The following is a 21,123-nucleotide window of genomic DNA, read 5'->3' on the forward strand; positions in this document are numbered from 1 at the left end:
TCTTTGATGCTACAGGAAATGTGTAGGTGAAGATAGTAGTGTTTTAGATAACCACGTGAAGGTCCTTCCTACAAGTTGAGGCCAAAATATTTGCAAAACAGGATGGTGATCAAGCTCAAATTTTAAAGTATCAGTTCTTGCATAAAAGACAGCTAGTTTCCAGCTACTATTTAGTCTAGAATACTCCAAATTGAACTTAAAAATTCAACATACAACTTGCAGTCATACGCAGAAGCTGAAAAGAGGTTTCAGTCTGCTTTCTGTTTATATAAGCCCACTCATTTTATGAAATAAACATCCTGTCTGGCACATATCACCTTAATGTTATGCAAATACCTGTCATAAATGTGTTCATGCATAGCATGATTTTGCAAAATGTCTTCCAAAACTTTTCAGGCTTAGCTTATATTATATTTTTTATTTCAGATTACAAAATGCCTTTGAAAAAGAACATATAAAAAATTTAAATTAACATATTAAAATGAATATATATTGTAATATATCAATATTTTTCAGTAAAGCTCTATTTTTCTCTGCCCTTTGTAAAACACCAAGACAAAGCCATTTTCATTTGCTATAAAAACGGTTTAAAGAAAACTGTTCATGAATCATTTGTTTAGAAATAACTTTTAAAACCATAACTCTCAGATTGAATTTAATAAGCTTTTATTGATGAAAATGAAATGTAGGTAGGTTTTGTGTTAGATAATTAGATCTCTTACACTGCAGCTATTTCTGCTGCTGGGCAAGTGTTAGGGTTAGAGTAATGGTTAGATGTGCTAGTTAAACATGCACACAAATAGAGATATTAGAAACATGCTGATGCTGCAAGAGATGGCGAGATTAACCCTGACAACAAACCAGGCTGCAGTTAGATCTTAACCTTGGGTTAATTTGTATGTGCAGTTAGAGCCTGATCCTAGTTTTATGTTGTATGTGCAGTTAAAGCCTGATGTTGATATCTATATGCAATCTCTGTGCCTGTTATCTCCTTGTCATTTATAATATACATAAGCATTTCTATACAGGTTAAAATTAACTCTTTTTGTGGGGGTTCTTAGCTGTCATGGGAATGGGTTTGAACCACACTGAACTAATAAAGTTGTTTCAACCACTTCAATTCATGCAGGGCATCCCCCCCCCCCCCCCCCCCAATTTTTTTTATAAAATCAAATATTCAAGCACATTTTTGACACAATTTTTTGTCTTAATATACATATTGCATTAACATGCGTGTAGTTGGAGATTTGTTGGGGAAACACAGTTTTTGTTCTTCTCATGTTGGTATAGATTTCTTTTGGGTTCAAGTGTCTCTTACCTGTCAAAACCATGCTGGTAGGTGGATTGTAGAATTGTGAATAAGTGTAAGAATGTGTTTTAGTGTGTGCATGATGGCCTGTGATGGACTGGCATCCTGTCCATGTTAAATTCCCATCTTACACCCATTATTCCTAAGATCTGCCATTATCCTGACCAGTATATTTCAGGGAACTGAAGATGAATGAAATATGACAGGCTGAGAAAAGAAATATGTGGATATATCATGAATATTAAAAACATTTAATCCTTAATCCTGTAATTTTTGCCACAATGGATTCTTTGTTTGTTTACCTAATGTGCAGCAACCTATTTTTTCACATTAGTCCTAGGATTCTTTTAGACAATCTTTACAATATTCGTGTTAAACTTCCACGAGATTTGTGAGGCTCAATTAAAATTTTGGGATTTGGCCTCCACTTGTCAATCAATTCTGGATCTGGGTTAATTATACAATTTGAAAAAACCTGAAAGATATGTTCAGTAGACATTTTTAATCATCGCTGAATCACTGTCAGCATTTCACCAAACTTGCATTGAGCAATTTGCACTTGACCACCTTGTGCTCTCTTTTTATTCTGTGTAAATGACAAGTACTGGCCACTGGGGGTGTTAGATGCAAAGAGTGCTTTGATGTACTGTACAGGATATTGTATGTGAGTCAGGTGGAAGTGTAGTGAAAAGTTCAGTGCTATGGTCATATGCACAATAAGTACTAAAACAATGACTATTAAAAAATGTCACCAAGAAGGAACTGATACTTGCATTCTTTTGTATAGGCATATAATGTATAAATGTGACGTGACATACGGCTAAGTATGGTGAACCATACTCAGAATTCGTTCTCTGCATTTAACCCATCCAAAGTGCACACACACAGCAGTGAACACACACACACCGTGAGCACACACCCGGAGCAGTGGGCAGCCATTTATGCTGCGGCGCCCGGGGAGCAGTTGGGGGGTTCGGTGCCATCAAGGAGGAGAAAAATTAGAAGAGAACTTGCATTACAGAAGAGCAAGAGACAATTTGTCATATTTAGAAGTGCTACTGAGCAATTAGCAGAAATATAACTGGAATGGTTTAAAGTCAGACTTGGTCATGTGATAATGAAATTGAAAAGCTCCTACCTTCTTCAGTACTTTAAACAAAAGTCAAACCTCAACATGCGATATAGGTGACAAACATGAGTAGAATTGTGGTGATGAACATAAACATCTAAAAAAAGAAACAGTGTGGATTTTTGTAAAAGTAAGTGAAGGAATATAACACTTTATTTGTGAAATGATATGTGTAAAAACCTTCTCTTCAGGAAGTGGTAAGCACTTCTGTTACTCGGAAAGGTGTCGTGGACACACAGCACCCAAATCATTTCATCAAGGGTACTCTGAGTACTGTTGTTCTGGCTTTTTATTTTAACATTTAAAATATGATCTAATTTTCTTTTATTTTTTTATTATTAAAATGAATTGTAAAAGTGTCTGCTTAGTGCTTTTGATACAGTGATTCTAAAGATTTATGCATTGACTGTATATTAGTGAATTAATAATAATAATTAAAAAAAAAACACAGCCATGCATCAGTGCAGGACATTTGAGTGTCTGAAAATGTAGGTGGTGTCTGTCTGTATCTGTGGCTGCATAAAGTGCAGCTGATGAAATATATTACTGACAAAAAGTCCTAAGCCTCTCAACTTGCCTACAGTCAGATTCTAGCCTGTCAAATGTGCATGTTTAAGTTTTAAGGGCCTCGCTGGGACATCAGTGGATCATTTACATTTACATTTAAACATTTAAAACTGGATCCAGTGACCTATTTAGCAAAGAAAAAACAAGTGGTTATACAGTGGTTAGACTCCGATCATCAATCTGTCTGCCTTTACTGTCAATAGCTGTTTCCTACAGTTTTCACCATCAAAGACACATGACCACAGAAAAGAAAATCTTCTATACAATTATATAAGTACACATATAATTTGTATATGAATCATGTTTTAACTACACAAGAGTTCAAGAGTGATCATGTGCTTTGTTAGAAACATGATTGTTTTAGTCATTATTTATCTTGTTGTATGTTGTAACTGATCTTATGCACTATAACGTGTCACTGTAGGAAGGTTTTATTGTAAACTCTGTAAATTTATTTTGTAATATGCAAACTCATATATATATACATATATATATATATATATATATATATATATATATATATATATATATATATATATATATATATATATATATATGTGTGTGTGTGTGTGTGTGTGTGTGTGTGTGTGTGTGTGCGTGTGTGTGTGTGTGTGTGTGTATGTATGTACAGTATATATGTATATATGTATATATATACACACACACACACACACACACACACACACACACACACACATATATATATATATATATATATATATATATATGTATCGTGTCGTAAATTTAATTCAATTCTAAATTCATCGAAGCTTTTAATAGTCAACAAATTCAAAGATAAAATTCTAAAATGTGCAGTTGTAATAGTTAAAATGAACATTAGTCTGTTAGAAAGACAGACATTCAGCAGTCATGATGCTGAGTGAGTCTAATATGCAGGGAGTCATGTCAGTATAGGTATAGCATGTATAGTACAGACCTGTTCGAGTAGTGTTTATAAATAATTACTAGACCTTTTTAATAAAAATATGATTAACTATATGCATTAATTCATATACCACTCAAGAACAAAAAGGATTGATTGATCTACAGATTGATAGCTAATTCTGTCATGTCTAAATTCATCATTTTTCCAACAAATCTGTTCAGCAGAAGAGATTTTGTCCTGCTAGAGCTCATCGTGTGAAACATAGATATGAAAACATTTTTCACTGCCATGAAAATGGTTTTAGTCAAAATATTTTCTGATGAGGAGACTCTCTACTGAAGGTTTCTACCAAGAACCATTAAAGGTTTCTCCATAGTAAAAACTGAAGAATACAAAGAATTTATACTAGATTGTAAAAGTGAGAGAATGTGTTTAGGGTGAGAAACGTATACAGGAAGTTAAAGTCTTGCAGTGATGAGACTCTCTTGTTCTCACTTAGCTGAGTGTCAGCCCATGACTTGTATAATAATCTGCTCAGACTGTGATGTGGTTAAAACATTAGACATTGTTTTATTAGTGTCAGTTCAGTGTCACACAACGAAACTCAAACCATTATGTAAAATCTGTGTATTTCATTTGTATGTATATTTAATTTAATGACAATCACGTTTACTTAGTATTTATAATCAAACTTATAGCATAAACCCCTGTGGCCACCCCTAGTATGAATTTGAATTTGCATAATGAAAATTCACAGTAGTTCATGAAGTGAAAAACAAACAAACAAACAAACAAACAAATAAATACATAAATACATAAATAAATAAAATGAAGCACATGCTGCAGCCACCAAAAAAGATAAGTGATGATATTGTTACATTAACCAGAAACAAAACTAAACAAGTATAACACACACTACACTGATTTCTTTCTTTTGTGCCACCCCAAGATTTGCTGTTGCCTTCCCTGGCCACCCCATTAAAAGTTTCTGGTAGAGCCACTGACTGATAGCTGACTAAAGTACTATATTTATGCTAATAGGCATTTAGAAAACAACAAACAAAAGCTCTGAATTTATGTAATTAGTCTTTTTTACACAGAAATAAGTGGAAAGAAAGCGATTTTCCAACCTAAAATGAAAATTTCCATTCTGCTGTGTTCTTACATTATTGTTTATATAAATGAACAATTTAGTGTGTGTATAAAGAATTCTAAGACATTTATTCTGTGTTTGTGTAGTTGATTCTGAATAGAATGATTTATACTCTAACTAAAAAGACAGATTTTATGTTCATCATCCCATAGAATGTCTAATTAGCTTGTAGAAAAAAATACAGGAATTAAATATAAAACGTTTAGGTCATATGGTCTTTTAAGTATTTTAATATTTAATAATCTCCAGTATTTATCAGCAATATATAGATACTGAATAAATATAATAAGGATGAAATAAAAAAATAGTTTTTATGTTTTGTGCTAGTTGCTGATGATTCAGGAAGCGTGTAGGTGTAGATGTACTTTTTGGAAGATAATCACTGAGACCTTTGGGTGTTTGACATTACAGCCAAGTAAACTCCATCAGTGTTCCCCATACAGTTTTGTAATTAGTATATGTTTAGCATTCATGCACTGAATTCAGAGTATAGTAATGGCAAATAATAGTAAACTCTTGAAAATAAAATTCATTCTTACTGTACACAACTGTGGTCAGTTGTATTATTTATCTCATGGGGAAGAGGAGGGAAGCAAGTCAGTTTTTTTTATGTTCCGTTTGTTAAACCCACTTCCTCTCACGCCTCTCTCTAGTAGTGATGCACATCATGCACTTCAGATCCTTTATCTCTTAAGGCTGAGCTTGAAAGCGAGAACATTTTTGAAACATTTAATAACATGAAACCTTGTATGGCATTTATTCAAACCAGGAATTGGCATCTTGTACATTGTGTCACTGTGTTTCTTCTAATATGTGGAGGTAAGGATTCATATTAGTGTATTAGATTTAAGTTGATTGTCTTTGTAATACATTGGTGAGTGTACTGTCAATCTCCTGCAACAGAGCGGAGGTAGTAATTAACCAAATTAAAAGTGGATGTCATAGTATTACGGACGTAATTATATCTCATATCGGTTTAATCAGGTATGCATATTTTAAAATAACCAAGCCTTTGTGAGTAAATGGACTGTAAACTGGGGAGTATTCTAACCTAATTATGAATGTCATTCAATCGGGCATGTTTACTCAGGGTCATATTTTTTCTATAATCTCATGCTAAATTCATGGTTTACTTTAAAATCGGTAGATTATATAAACAATATCATGTGTATGATTTCAAGTATTAAGATGACATTAATAATTTAACCTAATTTTGAAAAGAATCTTTTTGTCCCCGCAGATTGTACCAAATCACTTGAGAACAATACTCAAAACCAGATGAACAGAAATGTTTCAAAGGGAGATAATGTTATTTTACACTGTGATGGAAATCGGACTAGTAAATCTGAAGATATTGGCTGGCGTAAAGACAAGATTCTTCTTTTTAACTACAGCCCAGGAATAAACCAAACTGTGATCAACTACACATCAAGCAGGATGCATGTTGACCCACAAAATCCAAGAAAATTAGAGATATCTGATATACAGGCTTCAGATGCAGGATTATACTCATGTTTTCCATTTGACAAGGAGTGGATATTGACGGTAAAAGATGGTAATTCAAAAGGTTTGAAAAATCTACTAATGGCACTAATTACTAGTTATTAATGGCAACACTACTGTACCTACTACACCACCATGCCTCAAAGTTAATAAACCATACATCTTTTTCAAGAAAACAAAATGGTTTAACCATCCACTTGATCATGCAGTCACAATTACAGTCATAACCATCTGTCCTCTTTCTTTCTGGCTGATATGGTATCTTTAGACATGTTATCTGTAAAGACATTGTTGTCACAAGAGTTGTTACAGTTCCTGAGGCTTTCTCCAGACAATGGATTTCTTGGACTTATTCTATGGAGAATCTTGTGCTGTTTAAGCATCAATATTGCCCTCTCTTTTGAATGGTAATAGGTGGCATGGTGGGTATAATTATTGCCTTGCAGTATTGTCTACACATTGTTTAACATTTTCTCATTGTGGCTGTCTGGAACTTTCCCAAAGTTCTCAGGATTTCTCCAATATTTTAAGATCGCAAACATGATAGTAGGTAAATTGGCTACACTTAACTATGCCCATTGGTAAGATTCTGACTGGGAGGGACTGGTAACAAATCCAGCGTGTATTCCTATCTCATGCCTGGTTCTCACAGGATATATCATGTGAGACCCTGACCAGGAAAAATGGACACAAAATATGGGGGAGGCTAGTGTGAGTCTCTGCAAGTGCGAATAAATTAAAAGCTTTTTCAGCCTCCAACACAGCCACATGCATAGCGTATTCAATTCACTCACTTTTCTGGACATGGTAATTTAAAGCAAAAAAGCTTGTTAAGTAAAAGTCAGTTATACATTATCCATGTTTTGTAACTGGGACTTTTGATAATATGGGTAAAGTGTATAGCACTATGTCCAGGTTCTACCATGGAAAATGTGTTTTTTTTTTCCTTTGGCTTTCACATTTTTCACATATCCTTATAATTATCTATGATGTGGATCATATTATGTTATAAATTAAGTAAGTGGATTAAGTCAATATTTTGATTAATATACACACAAAGTGAATAGATGTTTTTTTATAAATCTTAGAAAATGTATTTAATAGCATTACCAAAGTGTTGATCGAAAGGCTGATTCCTTTGTGTCTAGGAGACAAGGAAGTAAAACTAGCCATGCCCTATACAGAGAGTTAACTATAAAGTGTTTTAGTTGTAAATACTGCTAAAGGTCTTTATATTGTCTGACTATTGTACATAATTTAAAGAGAATTCAGTTACTGATAAATTGATTTAACTCATTAACTAACTCATTCTTATGTGTTTTTAAAGATTATTAAATTATTATTAAACTATTTTGGAAATATAAAAATTATTTTCTCAAAGGAAAAAAATGACCATCAAAGTGTCACAACTGTGGCAGAATCATCAATATTTTCAGTAAACATACAAGATATTTTCTTTATATATTTCTTTATATACTGTATTAATGATACCTTTTATAGGAAAATAGTTATCACGTCATATTCAAATTGTCACATACACGTTACAAGCAGTGAAATGCTTCATGTCCCCTGAACCACTGAACCATCATGTCCTCACACATACAGTATTGACTTGTTTAGTTTTGTAATATATTTTTATTGGAGAAAATGATTAATTTAATTTTTAAAGCATTTTGCATAATATTGCATAAATCTATGCCTAATATAAATGACCTATATTAACTGCTTTCTTTTATCTGAATTTGTAGATAACTCAACACAACCACCAAAGCTAAACCCAAGGCAAGTCTTCATACTCATCTCAGTTACAGGAGCTGTTGCAATCGGTCTCATCATCTTCTGTACTGTGTGTATTTACAGGTAAATGAACATGTCTTCATTAATTTTGTTAAAACTAGAATAAATCTTGATTTACGATCTTAAAGTTATCATTTAACTTATACATTTTTATACATTTTATATGCTGCATTAAACTGTAGTTTTTCATACAGGAAATGGAAAAAGAAAGTGAACATCACTGTAAGTTCTGATTTATACATTTACAAATACTGTATATAGTTACACACACGCATATATATATATATATATATATATATATATATATATATATATATATATATATATATATATATATATATATATACACACACACACACACACACACACACACACGTGTTATACCAACAATGTAATTTTATGTAAACATTATGTAAGTTTTATTTATGTAATGTTCTTTTGTTTGTCAAAAGCCACATGGAGGAGGAATGAACAACAATCAGAGCACCACCTATATTGAGAGACTTAACTCAGTTTATGGACAATATCATATCTGAAGATTGAGAATAATCTGAATAATATTGCAGGTACACTTCATCTGTATCTGCATTCCTTGGTGACATGTGATTGAACAACAATGAGGATACATCCAAACAAAGTTATATACATAAAATACACACACAAAAGATCATTAATGTGGCACTGATGTTGGGTGAGGGGGCAGTAGGTGTTCCAGTTCATCCCAGAGGTGTTCAGTGCGATTAAAGTCAGGGCTCAGTGCAGGACATGTGAGCTCTTCCATATCAGCCTTGGCAAAACGTGTTCATGGATCTCACTTTGTGCACAAATGTACTGTCAAGCTGGAACATGGACTGGGTCTCTTAGTAGCAGTGAAGGTAAATTGTAATTTTACAGCATACAAAAACATTCTCTACAATTGTTTGGGGAAGAAACACATGTCGGTGTGATGGACAGCTCTCCACATACTTTTGTATATACACATCTTTAATAAATGTTTAAATTATTTGTTGAGTTATTCATTTGAATAAATGCTGATTGTTGATGATCGCTGAACAATTAACAAATGCTTTTTTAAAATGAAACATTAAATATTTGTATAAAATATGATAAAATAATATTTTATGAATATTACTTTATAATAATTATTCATAAAACATGATAAAATAATATTTTATGAAAATGATAAAATAATATTCTTAAAATATTATTTTACCATATTTTATAAAAATATGGTAAAATAATATTTTATGAATATGATAAAATACTGAAAATTTCTTTCAATCAACTAATCCTTAAATAAATTTCTTAACTATACTTGATTAAAAACCAGTCACTCACTACAATGTTAATTCTACATATTTATACAGTTTTAGAAGCAACATTAAAAACAACACTTTTTATTCTTCTGCTTCTACTTTTCCTCTCTCTCTTTCAATTATTATGATTTATTATTACGTTTATTATTTTGATTATTATGCCTATTATTATTGTTGTTGTTGTTGTTGTTATTGTTGTAATTATTATTAATAATATTATAATTATATTTTCACAGATAATAATGTCAACATATGATAAGAAGTCTAACTGATAATCAGATAAACAATATAGTATCCTGTACTTTAAATGAACTGTTTACATAAATTAACATCTGAGTGTGTGATAGAAATAAGAATTCCAGAATTGCTTACATAAGGAGATTTATAACCCTCTGGTGTTCCCATTTTGTGATGTTATATAACATAGCAAATTATATCTCTTGAAATGTGACATAAATTCATTGCTGCAAAGACATCAAATCTAGCATGAGACTTTAGCATGACATGCCAAGAAATTCTAACAAGATGTATACACTGAATAGTCTTAAAAATACTCAGTAGTCAAATCGTACATGGTATTTAAGATATAATCCCATAATGAATTCAAAACATCAGCAGAAAAAAGGAGGTTTCTATTTTAAAAAAGGGTTAACAGAACTATTAACGTGTATGCATCATACAGTAATAGCATTTACTATTCTGATTATAATTCAAGGATGTGGAAAGCATTTTTTTTGTTTTATAAAAATTAACTGGATAAGAGCCCCTGTGAATATAAACAGTATTAGCCAGTTGGGATGATGCATGTTTCTCATGTTTACCTCTATAAGCACAAAAATATCAAGCTAGTGAAATAATTTGCTGAAGTTACTGCAAAAGAAATGCTGATTAAACTTGATGATAAAATTATTGTGTTATTTTTCCCTATTATTAACAAATAAATTTAAGCTTTGCTAAGCTGGAGTACACACACACACACACACACACACACACACACACACACACACACACACACACACACACACACACACATATATATATAGTAGTTTAATTTAATGGTGTGAATCTTGGATAGTATTAAAATTCTGAAAATTGTGAGCAGTACTGCAAGTTGACATGAGTCAAATGGAGGCTGCCGGATTCAGCACACAAGCCTTGTTTTTGACACTAGCATTAGACCGGACACGAGACGACATCAGAAGACAAAAGACAAGGATTCTGCGCTGCCATAGGCAATGTGGCACAGTTAAATACACGACAAAATTAACCACATAAGGAACAGGTGTGCAGAGGTTGGGAGGAAGAGACAAGGGCGGGGCATACAAAACATAAACAAAAGCACGTGGCCAAAGTCCAGGCTGAGTCCTGACAGTACCCGACGCATCAGTCTTTTAAAGACAATCCCAACATGGTCCATGTGGGAGGGGGCAAGGCACATGGTGAGGCAGGTGGGGGGAGCAGGGCACACATCGAGGCAGGTGGAGGGAGCAAGGCACACGTCCAGGCAGGTGGAGGGAGCAAGGCACACGGTGGCGCAGCCAGAGAGGGCCGAGCGACGTCCACAGCTGAGCAGAAGGGCCGAGCGACGTCCGCAGCCATGCAGACCAATTTGTTGCATTGTGAGGCGTATGGTCTGAGCACTGACAGGCTGTCTCCCCACCCCTTCAACCTCTGCAGCAATGCTGGCAGCTTTCATACGTCTATTTCATAAACATAACCTCTGGATATGACACTGACCACGTACACTGAACTTCTTTGGTCAACCATGGCGAGGCCTGTTCTGAGTGGAACCTGTCCTGTTAAACCGCTGTATGGTCTTGGCCACCATGCTGCAGCTCAGTTTCAGGGTCTGGGCAATCTTCTTCTAGCCTACGCCATCTTTAGAGCAACAATTCTTTTTTTTATATCCACTTTGCCATGAGGTGCCATGTTGAACTTCCAGTGACCAGTATGAGAGAGTGAGAAAGATAACACCAAATGTAACACACCTAAGGAGAGAAAATGTGTGTGTGTGTGTGTGTGTGTGTGTGTGTGTGTGTGTGTGTGTGTGTGTGTGTGTGTGTGTGTGTGTGTGTGTGTGTGTGTGTGCGTGTGTGTGTGTGTGCGTGTGTGTGTGTGTGTGTGCGTGTGTGTGTGTGTGCGTGTGTGTGTGTGTGTGTGTGTGTGTGTGTGTGTGTGTGTGAGTGTGTGTGTGTGTGTGTGTTTGTGTGTGAAATACTTTGTTAAATGTATAGTAAATAATTTAATATAGTGGAATTAAGGGTGCCTTTTGGTGCATGATTATGAAGAATGTACAGTATAGTAGATTTATGATGTTCTTGTAGAGTAATATAATTGCTTATTTATTAAAATAAATAAATTCCTGAAGCACAGTGTACTCTGCTTTGCAAAAGCATGGTGAAAATAATAGGCTTAGTTCAAATAAATACATTTTGCATTTATCTATTTATTTTTGCATTTAAATGTTTTATTTTTGGTGGTGTGGCTAAATCATTCCTAAGGTATTTTATGACTAGGCTTCAGATTAATTCATATCAATGCTTCAGATCAAAAGAATTTTCAAAGCAAACCTTTGTTCCTAAGCCAATTTTAGTAGTTTCAGCAATTTCCTTAGTTGTTTGATTAAATTTATGCTTGATGAGCTACCTCTTGTTAATTCCTCTGTCATATTATGTCAGATTCATAGTTCTTTTGAGTACAGTTACATTGTCTGTTTTTGAATATATGGCTTTTGATATGAAATCATAGCCAGTCAAAAAACTGGATATTTCACGTGGTTGTTTAAGGCATTCGGGGATGGATTGAGGTTTAGACACACAGAATTAGTTTGTTCAAGCTTCATGGTCAACAAAAATCAATAAAATTCAATTTAAAATTTATTTGTATAGCACTTTTAACAATGGACATTGTCTTAAAGCAGCTTAATACAAACATAATACAAAAATGTATTAGACAAAGATTAATAGAATACAAAAAATTCAAGATTAATATTAGACTTATATTTAAATGTGTTTATATTTATTCCCAAACTCCCATAGATGGTAAATGAAGAAACCGTGAGAGGAACCTGACTGAAAAGGGAAACTTATCCTAATTTGGGTGACAGTAGAGGCTGTGATTATAAATATACAGTCCAACAATTGTGTATTGATGAGGAGGCTGTTGTCCTTAAAGACAACTTGCAGTTGGCATCTCCTCTTCGAAAACCTCAACATGACAAGGAATCCAACTTGAGCTGGTACATCTCTAGATGCCTCAGGATTCTCACAGGGTTGGCCTCTTCACAAAGAAGGTCCAGAATCTTTGACATGGAACACAACTGGAGTTGGATGCCTCGGGAAGGGTATAAATAGAGAAGTATGTGGAGAGGAATTAGCATAGCTGATGTTCATGATATTATCAAGCACTAGATGATAATGTACAATTGATCAGATGTATTAGAACACAAGATTATGGGATCTGAAGGATTGTACTGTAGCATGTTACAGTAGAATACTGGTTAGATACATGGGAGCTAAACCATTTAGAGCCTTGAACATACTATAAGTAGCAGCAGTTTGTAATTAATTATAAACTTAACAGGTATAGGAGGTTTCTTAGCTTGGAAATATTTCTAAGGTGGAAAGAGGCTGTTTTTGTAATATACAGTAGGTGATATAATTTTGAAAGACAGGAAAAGGCAATGTGACCTTTTGTAACACCACACACCCTGGAGCAAAAGTTCCAACTTCTAAATGCTGAGACAGTGACTCAGATGGAGATGGAAATGAGAACCTACTGTACTCTGTTACTACTGAAACAACCACAGGATTTTCACAAAGACATAAGTCAATTCTGTGGACTCTCTTACTAGGAGCACCCTCCAGTGGCTCTTGTATTACGTTCCTGCCAGTGGGCCTGTGACGCAAATACATTGTTTGACCAAGATCAACAGCAGAGCACTTTTTAATCCACCTCTCCAGACACTTTTTAATCCACCTCTCGACACCTTCATACATGCCAACCCAAAAACATCTCAGCCTCAACACGGTGAGAGTATGTTCAAGCCCTGGTGTCTCATCTTATCATAAATAGGCTGGCAGGAGTAGTTGCTGGTACTCACCAAGTCACTGGGAACATGGAAAATGTTTATTAGGTAAACAAAATCACGTAAAATTTGTTATTTTGATTTAACGCATGAAAATAATTATACCAAATACTTATACAACACACCAAGACGAGGATCTTCCGTGACCAGATACAACAACCCATCTAACTCCCAAATGTAGTTCCACTGCTTTAACAAGGACAATACAGGCTTAGATAGGCTGCGTCTCTCCTGACTCCCAGGCTTTCGGTTATGATCCCAAAACACTCTGAAAGAACTGAGGGACTGAATCTTTGAGCTGGAAATCTCTCAGCTGAACTTTTGTAAAACCTGGAAGAGTGAATGTTGCTCCTTGAGTACTGACCCCTTCCACTCTGGCTACACACTCCAAAGACCAGATGGTTGGTGCTCTACCTCAAAATTAAAAATGGCTAGCTGGGCCATCCATCATTACTCGATAGCACCCAATCTTTCAAATGACATAATGGATCGATCTTCTCTGCATTACATAGCCGTCGACTAACATATGCGATCACCCTCTTACAGTCACCCTGTTGCTGGTAAAGGTCTGCACCCAGCTCCACACTATTACCATCTGTCTCCAATGTAAATGGAAGAGATAAATCTGCATACCCTAATAGTGGAGCATATGTAAGCTTCTCCTTCAACAACATAAAGGCTACCTGACACTCTGCTGTCCACATCGAACAAAACTCAGGCTTTCTCACAACACCCTGTTGTCTCAGGCACAAGTTCACCAAGTCAAGAAGAGGACCAGCGATCTTGGAAATTCTGTAATATCTTCAGAAAATTAGGAATGTTCTTAAATCATTTACTGTACCATGAGTTGTGTGGCAGGCTTATACTGTAGATATATTAGACTCATTTAGACCAATGTAATTATTTTGTTTAACCAAGTTTCAGTAATGCTAGTGCAATAAGGCTATTTTCCGAGATGATTTCATTTACAATAAGTGCTTAGGATGCAAGCGATCTATTGTTCAGAAGCCCAAATTTTAGGAACTGTTTTTTCTTGTTTATTTGGCATTTTTCTGGTTTAATTATGGTAAGACTATTTAGAGAACTTTTCATGAATTTACTCTTGGATCTCACTACTGAATCGTATTAAGGCTTTAGCACTTGGTTTAAATGGGAAAAAAGGTAAAACCTTGACTTAACCTAATGCTACAGTACCTGTATTATTTAAATTAATTTCTATATATAAGATACAATTATTATTTATCTGTTGCCATTATTTGCTTAATGTCAGGTTATTTATGTATCTTTATTATGTTTTTGTCATGGATCAATTTTTTTCATTTTGTTCATCTACACCAGCACTTACAATGACTCATGATATCCCAAAGCATTTAATGGTGGTGATCTTATCACAAATATATGAATTGAAGAGTCCACGATTTTTTTAATTGAGAGAGTTACACTACTCACTTCATAACAGAATTAAATAACTTGTTGCCAGCTGGAACACAATCACCTCAGTAATTATCAAATGGATGGCGCTTACATGTTTGCTTAGTTAAATCCAAGTACTGACGTTTTGGCCAGGCTTTGGGTATACATGTTTATTACATGTAAAAATTTTGAAAAACAAAGGTTTAAAAAACAACCAATGGCGATTTTATTAAATTACATACGGGTACTTTATACACGCATGTAATTTTCCCCACCAATTATATTTGTTTACATCAAATCCATCAATTATATCACTCTTTCAGAAGTAGACTGTAGACTGAAGTTTCTTATTTGAAGAAAGAAGAAAAACAGACCTTTTTTTGTGGATTGGATATACCAGTTTAATTAAATCATCATACAAAAATTCTCTTAATCGTACATTTTAAATTAATTTATTGAGTGAATGAAATAATATTTTTTTAAAATAAATTTTGGCACTAGTAAACTGGGGTAAATTAGAGCAAAGGTCACTGAACGAATCAGTAAATGGAATCAAAAGATTCGAGTCATGGCAGACTGGGCAATAGATTATTTGTTATATTTATCATATATTCTGGATAAAACTATATATACAAATCCATTTAATGTCCATTTTTAATCGTACACATGTAAAGAAACATTCCAGTATTTGGTTTTGGCCTATGTCTTACCTGTAACCTTTTATCGCCTTACATTCAAAATACTCACACGCCCTCTAGTGTCAGGAACAAAAAAATGCAAAACAATAAATGGCTCCAAGAACATAAATAGATGTATACAAAATATTTGCAAATGATACAATGCAATAACAAATTTCATGCTTTTCAAGTTGTGGCATATTAATTTATTTAGAAAGTTGGATATAAGTTTTAGCTAATGAAGAAAAACTCCACACAGCATTAATGACTATGTATTTGCAATTGATTGTCTGATAGTCATATCTAAGAGCATTGTGTTTAGTGGTGAATGTAATTTCTTTAACAGCTTTAAATGCACTATTATGTCTGACAAAAAAACAGTGGCATGTCCTTAGAGGAATCGGCTTTAGAGAAAATCAGGTAACGATCCTGACTATATGTGGATGTAGCTTTCCTTGACAGGAAATAGAAATTGATCAATTTGTCTGCCACAAACACAGTGTGATTTAAAAGCTTGGACCTGTCCTTTGCTGGGGTTTAGCTTCACTTTATTATTTGAATAATGATACATACAGCCGTTCAACACCTGAAATCTGAACTTGAATTATCTGATTGGATACAGGAATTCAAAATATTTTATAGGATATCACATTCAGAGCTGATTTAAAATGTGTAGTGAATAGTTAATACCAAACTTTACACAGAGAATTTTAACACTCTTGTTCAGTTGCATGTGCAGAGACAGTCAGATTTGCAACTTATTCCTAGTTTTAGTCTTGCTTTTATGGTAACAACCCTTTAAGACAAGGCTCTGTTCAACATTAAGTAGTAGCAGTCACATTGCCATCCAGCTGAAAGGGACCTTCAGACTTGGGAATGTTTTTATTGTGAGATTCACCTTACAGTACAGAATGGAATATACAGAAAATTATAAACTGCTCCAGTAAATAAATACATTTTTACAAGTATTAAATGAATAGCCAGACATTGAATTCTTTCAAAGAGAAGTTATTTTTATTTATTCAAATCGGCAATACAGCTCACGATAACCAAGTCCTAGATGCCGTTTAGACTTCTGAATGTAGTCACATGTACATGTAGCATCCTTAATTCCTAAGGTCTACCGTGTGCATAACTGGGCAGCTGAACCCCTGTATAATCTTGAACTAGATAACTTGGTCTAACACCTTCAAACAAAGGCCCACGTCCACCACCAAAGCCTGCTCTTGAGGCCTTTTGCAGAAGAGAGGTGTTTCTCTGTGCCTCTTTAGATCTCTGAATCACATCCATGGCATAAACCTGAAACTGGTTCTCTTCCTCTGCAATAAGCTCTGCATGCCTCGCCTTAGATTCCTGCTGTTGTTTTTTCTTGAGCTTATTCTGTGCATGCTTCTCAGTCTAGGTGCAAACAAAAGTGAGCAGAAATGTAGTTATGTTAAATAAAGTCTTCAAATAAAACAAAAGTAAACAACATAGAGCTGACTCACCATATGACAGACATAACTGTCTTGTAGCATTTTGGCTGTCTCTCTCTTTTTCTGGGCCTTGGTTTTCTGCTCTTGGTGGAAAAGGAGATCTGATGCTTTGTTTGCTTCAAGCATCTCAGCAGCCATCTGTTTCTCCTCTTGCTTCTTGCACTTTAGCTGTTTTTCCTAAAAGGTATAATTGGAGACTGAAATATACTGACATGCCCCAAAAGCATGTAACCATGTAACAGAAACCATTTGGAATGTAAACCATCGAAACATTAAAAGTAGAATACTTTCCTATTTTGATTCCTTATAGTTTCTTAGTTAGTTATATAACATTCCCAAAACTGGAGTTTACCATAGCTTCTCTGTGTTCAGCAATACTCCTCAACATGGCTGCCTGCTGTTCCTCTTTCTCATGCTGGCGTTTATCCTGCTTGGCCACAGCTTCTGCAGCTGCCCTGGAGGTCAGCTCTTCTTCGTTAATGCCTGGCTGTTCAAGATATGCTGCCAGTTTGTCAGCAACAATTTCCCTGTTTCTCTGAGTCTCTCTGCACAATAAACGATCATAAATATGTAACGGCACAGTACATGGCCAAATCTATGTGGACACCTGACCATCACACCCATATGTGGACCTTCTCCAAAGTTGGACACACAGTTTTCTAGGATTTTATGTATACTACAGTATTAAAATTTCACTTCAAAATACCTAATAGCCATCACAAATAAAAAAACAATAGGCGTATGTACCAAATTAAGGTTAAAAAGCGGTACTATAAACTGTATCAAACACAAATTTTCAAAAACATCCAGATTTTGAGTACCTGAACATCTCTGCCTTTTTTTCTTTCCAGAGTTTCACCAGTTTGTTTTTAGCCTTAACAACAAGCTTCCGTTTCTCTTCTTCCAGCTCTTGTTTCTCAGACTCAGACTCTAGGAGGATTTTCTTCTCTGCAAATTTTTCCTGATTAAGGATGAAGAAAAACATACAGGAAATTAGTCCCATTTTAATGCAATTAAGAGGTGGTTATAACAACAAAGATGCATCACTATATTGAATGACATAACAGGTGAACATGTAAATGGTGAGCACAAAGGGCAGGGGAGGGAACTGAACCCCCAACCCTGTAAATTATTATTATTGGATATTCATATATCAAATATTTTTTCCTAAAAAGTGAGAAACATCTGGCTGGGCATTTTCTGCTTGCTGCCCCCACTTTGAGAAGTGATTACTTGATAAGCCTTCATGATGTTTCCCTTCTCCTCTTTCTTCTTCTGCTTGCGTTTGTTTTGCTCCTTATTATAGAGCTCTTGAAAATGCTTGAGTTCCTCTGCCTCTTTCTTCTTTTCCATTAGCTCCTCCTCTCTTCCTTGCTCATGCTCCTTAATCCTAATGAACAAGGACACTGTTATAGCACACGTGCTACTCACTGAGCAAAAACAGGGTGACGTACTAATTTTCATTGTTTATCACAAAATGCAGACTAATTGGAATCTAATGTTTGTTACATTAGAAACTAATGTCTATTATTCTACACATATGTTGGTTTAGCTGATATGTTACTGTTGTGTCCAAGTCTCAGCGACTGCCAGAAAATTCTGCTTCCTCTCCACAGCTTTCTGATGCTCCTGCTGTAAAGCCAGCTCCGCATTGTGTGCGTTTATAGCCAAGACCTTTTTCTCTAATTCTTTAGCTTCAATTTCTTTTCTTTTTTTCAGCTCAATCTGGGCATCTCTCTCCTTCAGAACTTCAGTCATAAGCAGAGTAGACTGTAGGAGAAATTAAATTAACAATAACAAAATTAACACAATAATTCATGTGAAGGAAATTGCAAAGAATATGATGTTATACATATAGTACATCTGATGAAAAAATGACAGAAAATTCACCTAAAATATTATTATACTAACATGAAATCCTTTGACTCTGTCGGTCTGGAAGAACTGCAGTTTTTTTGCTCTCTCTATTGCTTCCTTTCGTTTCTGCTCTTGAAACTTTGCTTCATCTAGGTCAATCTGTTTCTTTTCCTTCTCTTCAGTTTCCTTTTTAATTTTCCTCAATTCCAACTTCTTTTGCCATTGTCCCTGTAAATACATGAACAATGCATGTATATAATCATAGATAGCATCGATTTAGTTTGTGGCACTGTACACATATGTGACCACTTATTACTGCACACACTCTGAAAGTACACTCAATGGAAATTGTATCAGGAAATCCTACTTTACAGCTATACATTTACTGTTATAACTGTTGTAGCCCATCTGCTGCTATATACAGTTTGTCAGCCCTGTGGTCAGAAACTGTTTAGTGAAGTGACATATGGCTAAGTACGGTGACCCATACTCAGAATTTGTTCTTTGCATTTAACCCATCCAAAGTGCACACACACAGCAATGAAGACACACAGCGTGAACACACACCCGGAGCAGTGGGCAGCCATTTATGCTGCGGTGCCCGGGGAGCAGTTGGGGGGGTTCGGTGCCTTGCTCACAGGCACCTCAGTTGTGGCTGGCCCGAGACTCGAACCCACAACCTTCGGGTTACAAGTCAGACTCTCTAACCATTAGGCCACGACTGCCCCCCAAATAAATACTAGTTTAAATACTAGAGGTCCATTTACATAAATTGTGCACAAATTTTTTTTATATATTTTATGCACACCAGATGAACCAACAAGGGCATTGTTTCTGATATCTGGCCAATTAGTGCAGACTTTGTAGACAAGCCCAAGCACCACTGCTGTGTCTGAGACACTCCTACCTCCCCCACATTCACTAAAATGTAAATATCATAGCTATGCTGATGATGATTGACCTACAGCTATGGTGTTAGGCCAGTTCTTGACAGCTTCTTTGGAGCGCAGATGCAGGGCTTCACGCTGTCTTGCAGCTGCCATGATACACTCCTGCTGTTCATTCATGCCATGCACGATATCCTGGATTCTCTCCCATTCGGATGCAGGCAACACGGTCACTTTGTGCAGTTCTACAGGTGAACCGGGTTCACTGTTCACCTCTGGTAGGATAACTGTTGGAGAAGAAGATGTAAGACAAGATACAAATTGTAGAGGGTTTTGTGAAAACTTTTAAAATAAAAAAATAAATAAAATAAAAGATTAAGAGAATTTGTTAAAACTTTTTTGCAGGAATTATTGCAGGAGGCTCAAACACATTTTCTTCAGTAGTTTTAGGACATATGTAAATGACACTTTTAAACCCCCTTAAAGCAGGACATACCATTCCTTGCCCTATGATGTACTGTTCAAAGCAGATTGTATGATATACAGTATGTTATAATACTTTACTGTATGATATTATACTGTATGTTATAATACTGCACTGTATTATATTATACTGTATGTTAGTATGTTAACAGAAAACCTTACGGATACTTTTATAGTTTGTAAAAAGAAATAGTTTTACTGTTGATGAATAAATAACTTGTATGGTAATGCATCTTGTTAATTAGCAGTATTGCATTAATTAATTACAAAACATAATGCAGTTAGTAACAATATTATATTTTATCTAGGGAGAAATAGTCTGAATAAAATACTACATAAATTGTTGCGTTATTGCTACAGATTATAGGGTAGGGGGAAAAAATACAGGAAAAACAACTGACCACGCCCACTTTTCTAATCATTCACCTTTTCTAATTGACTCAGGAGCTGCTGCCATTGTTCTTTCCTCTATCATAATGCTTTATAGCGATGTGAATCCCGACACTGAAGCTTTTATACACTGTGCACTGTATGAAGGTTTGATTTGTTTTGACACGCGTTCGAACAACGTCATCTGTGACGTG

The 21,123-nt window shown here is 35.0% G+C and overlaps 2 protein-coding genes across 4 annotated transcripts in view; one reads left to right on the top strand and one right to left on the bottom strand.

The window, feature by feature from the left end:
• LOC113663951 (protein CFAP210-like) overlaps window positions 1-21,123 on the bottom strand; it is a 169,818-nt gene extending 148,695 nt beyond the window's left edge. Inside the window, exons 1-9 of one of the 3 annotated variants that reach the window (XM_027179447.2) lie at window positions 20,966-21,123; window positions 20,135-20,343; window positions 19,224-19,397; window positions 18,877-19,082; window positions 18,546-18,702; window positions 18,134-18,273; window positions 17,665-17,857; window positions 17,325-17,489; window positions 16,830-17,235 (exon numbers count right to left, since the gene is read on the bottom strand). In XM_027179447.2, coding sequence (XP_027035248.2) covers window positions 16,951-17,235; window positions 17,325-17,489; window positions 17,665-17,857; window positions 18,134-18,273; window positions 18,546-18,702; window positions 18,877-19,082; window positions 19,224-19,397; window positions 20,135-20,343; window positions 20,966-21,014 — 1,578 coding nt within the window. In that variant the 5' untranslated portion in view covers window positions 21,015-21,123 and the 3' untranslated portion in view covers window positions 16,830-16,950. Of the gene's footprint in view, window positions 1-16,829; window positions 17,236-17,324; window positions 17,490-17,664; window positions 17,858-18,133; window positions 18,274-18,545; window positions 18,703-18,876; window positions 19,083-19,223; window positions 19,398-20,134; window positions 20,344-20,940 lie in introns of those variants that run through there. The other 2 variants (XM_047815416.1, XM_047815417.1) reach the window with 2 other exon arrangements.
• On the top strand, window positions 5,724-9,349 carry LOC113663978. The gene is made up of 5 exons (XM_027179537.2): window positions 5,724-5,863; window positions 6,285-6,611; window positions 8,296-8,407; window positions 8,539-8,566; window positions 8,797-9,349. The coding sequence occupies exons 1-5, from the start codon at window positions 5,782-5,784 to the stop codon at window positions 8,878-8,880; spliced, it is 633 nt and encodes a 210-aa protein (XP_027035338.1). The 5' UTR covers window positions 5,724-5,781; the 3' UTR covers window positions 8,881-9,349.

This window comes from Tachysurus fulvidraco, chromosome 6, assembly GCF_022655615.1.
Source record: "Tachysurus fulvidraco isolate hzauxx_2018 chromosome 6, HZAU_PFXX_2.0, whole genome shotgun sequence".
Classification (NCBI taxonomy): domain Eukaryota; kingdom Metazoa; phylum Chordata; class Actinopteri; order Siluriformes; family Bagridae; genus Tachysurus; species Tachysurus fulvidraco.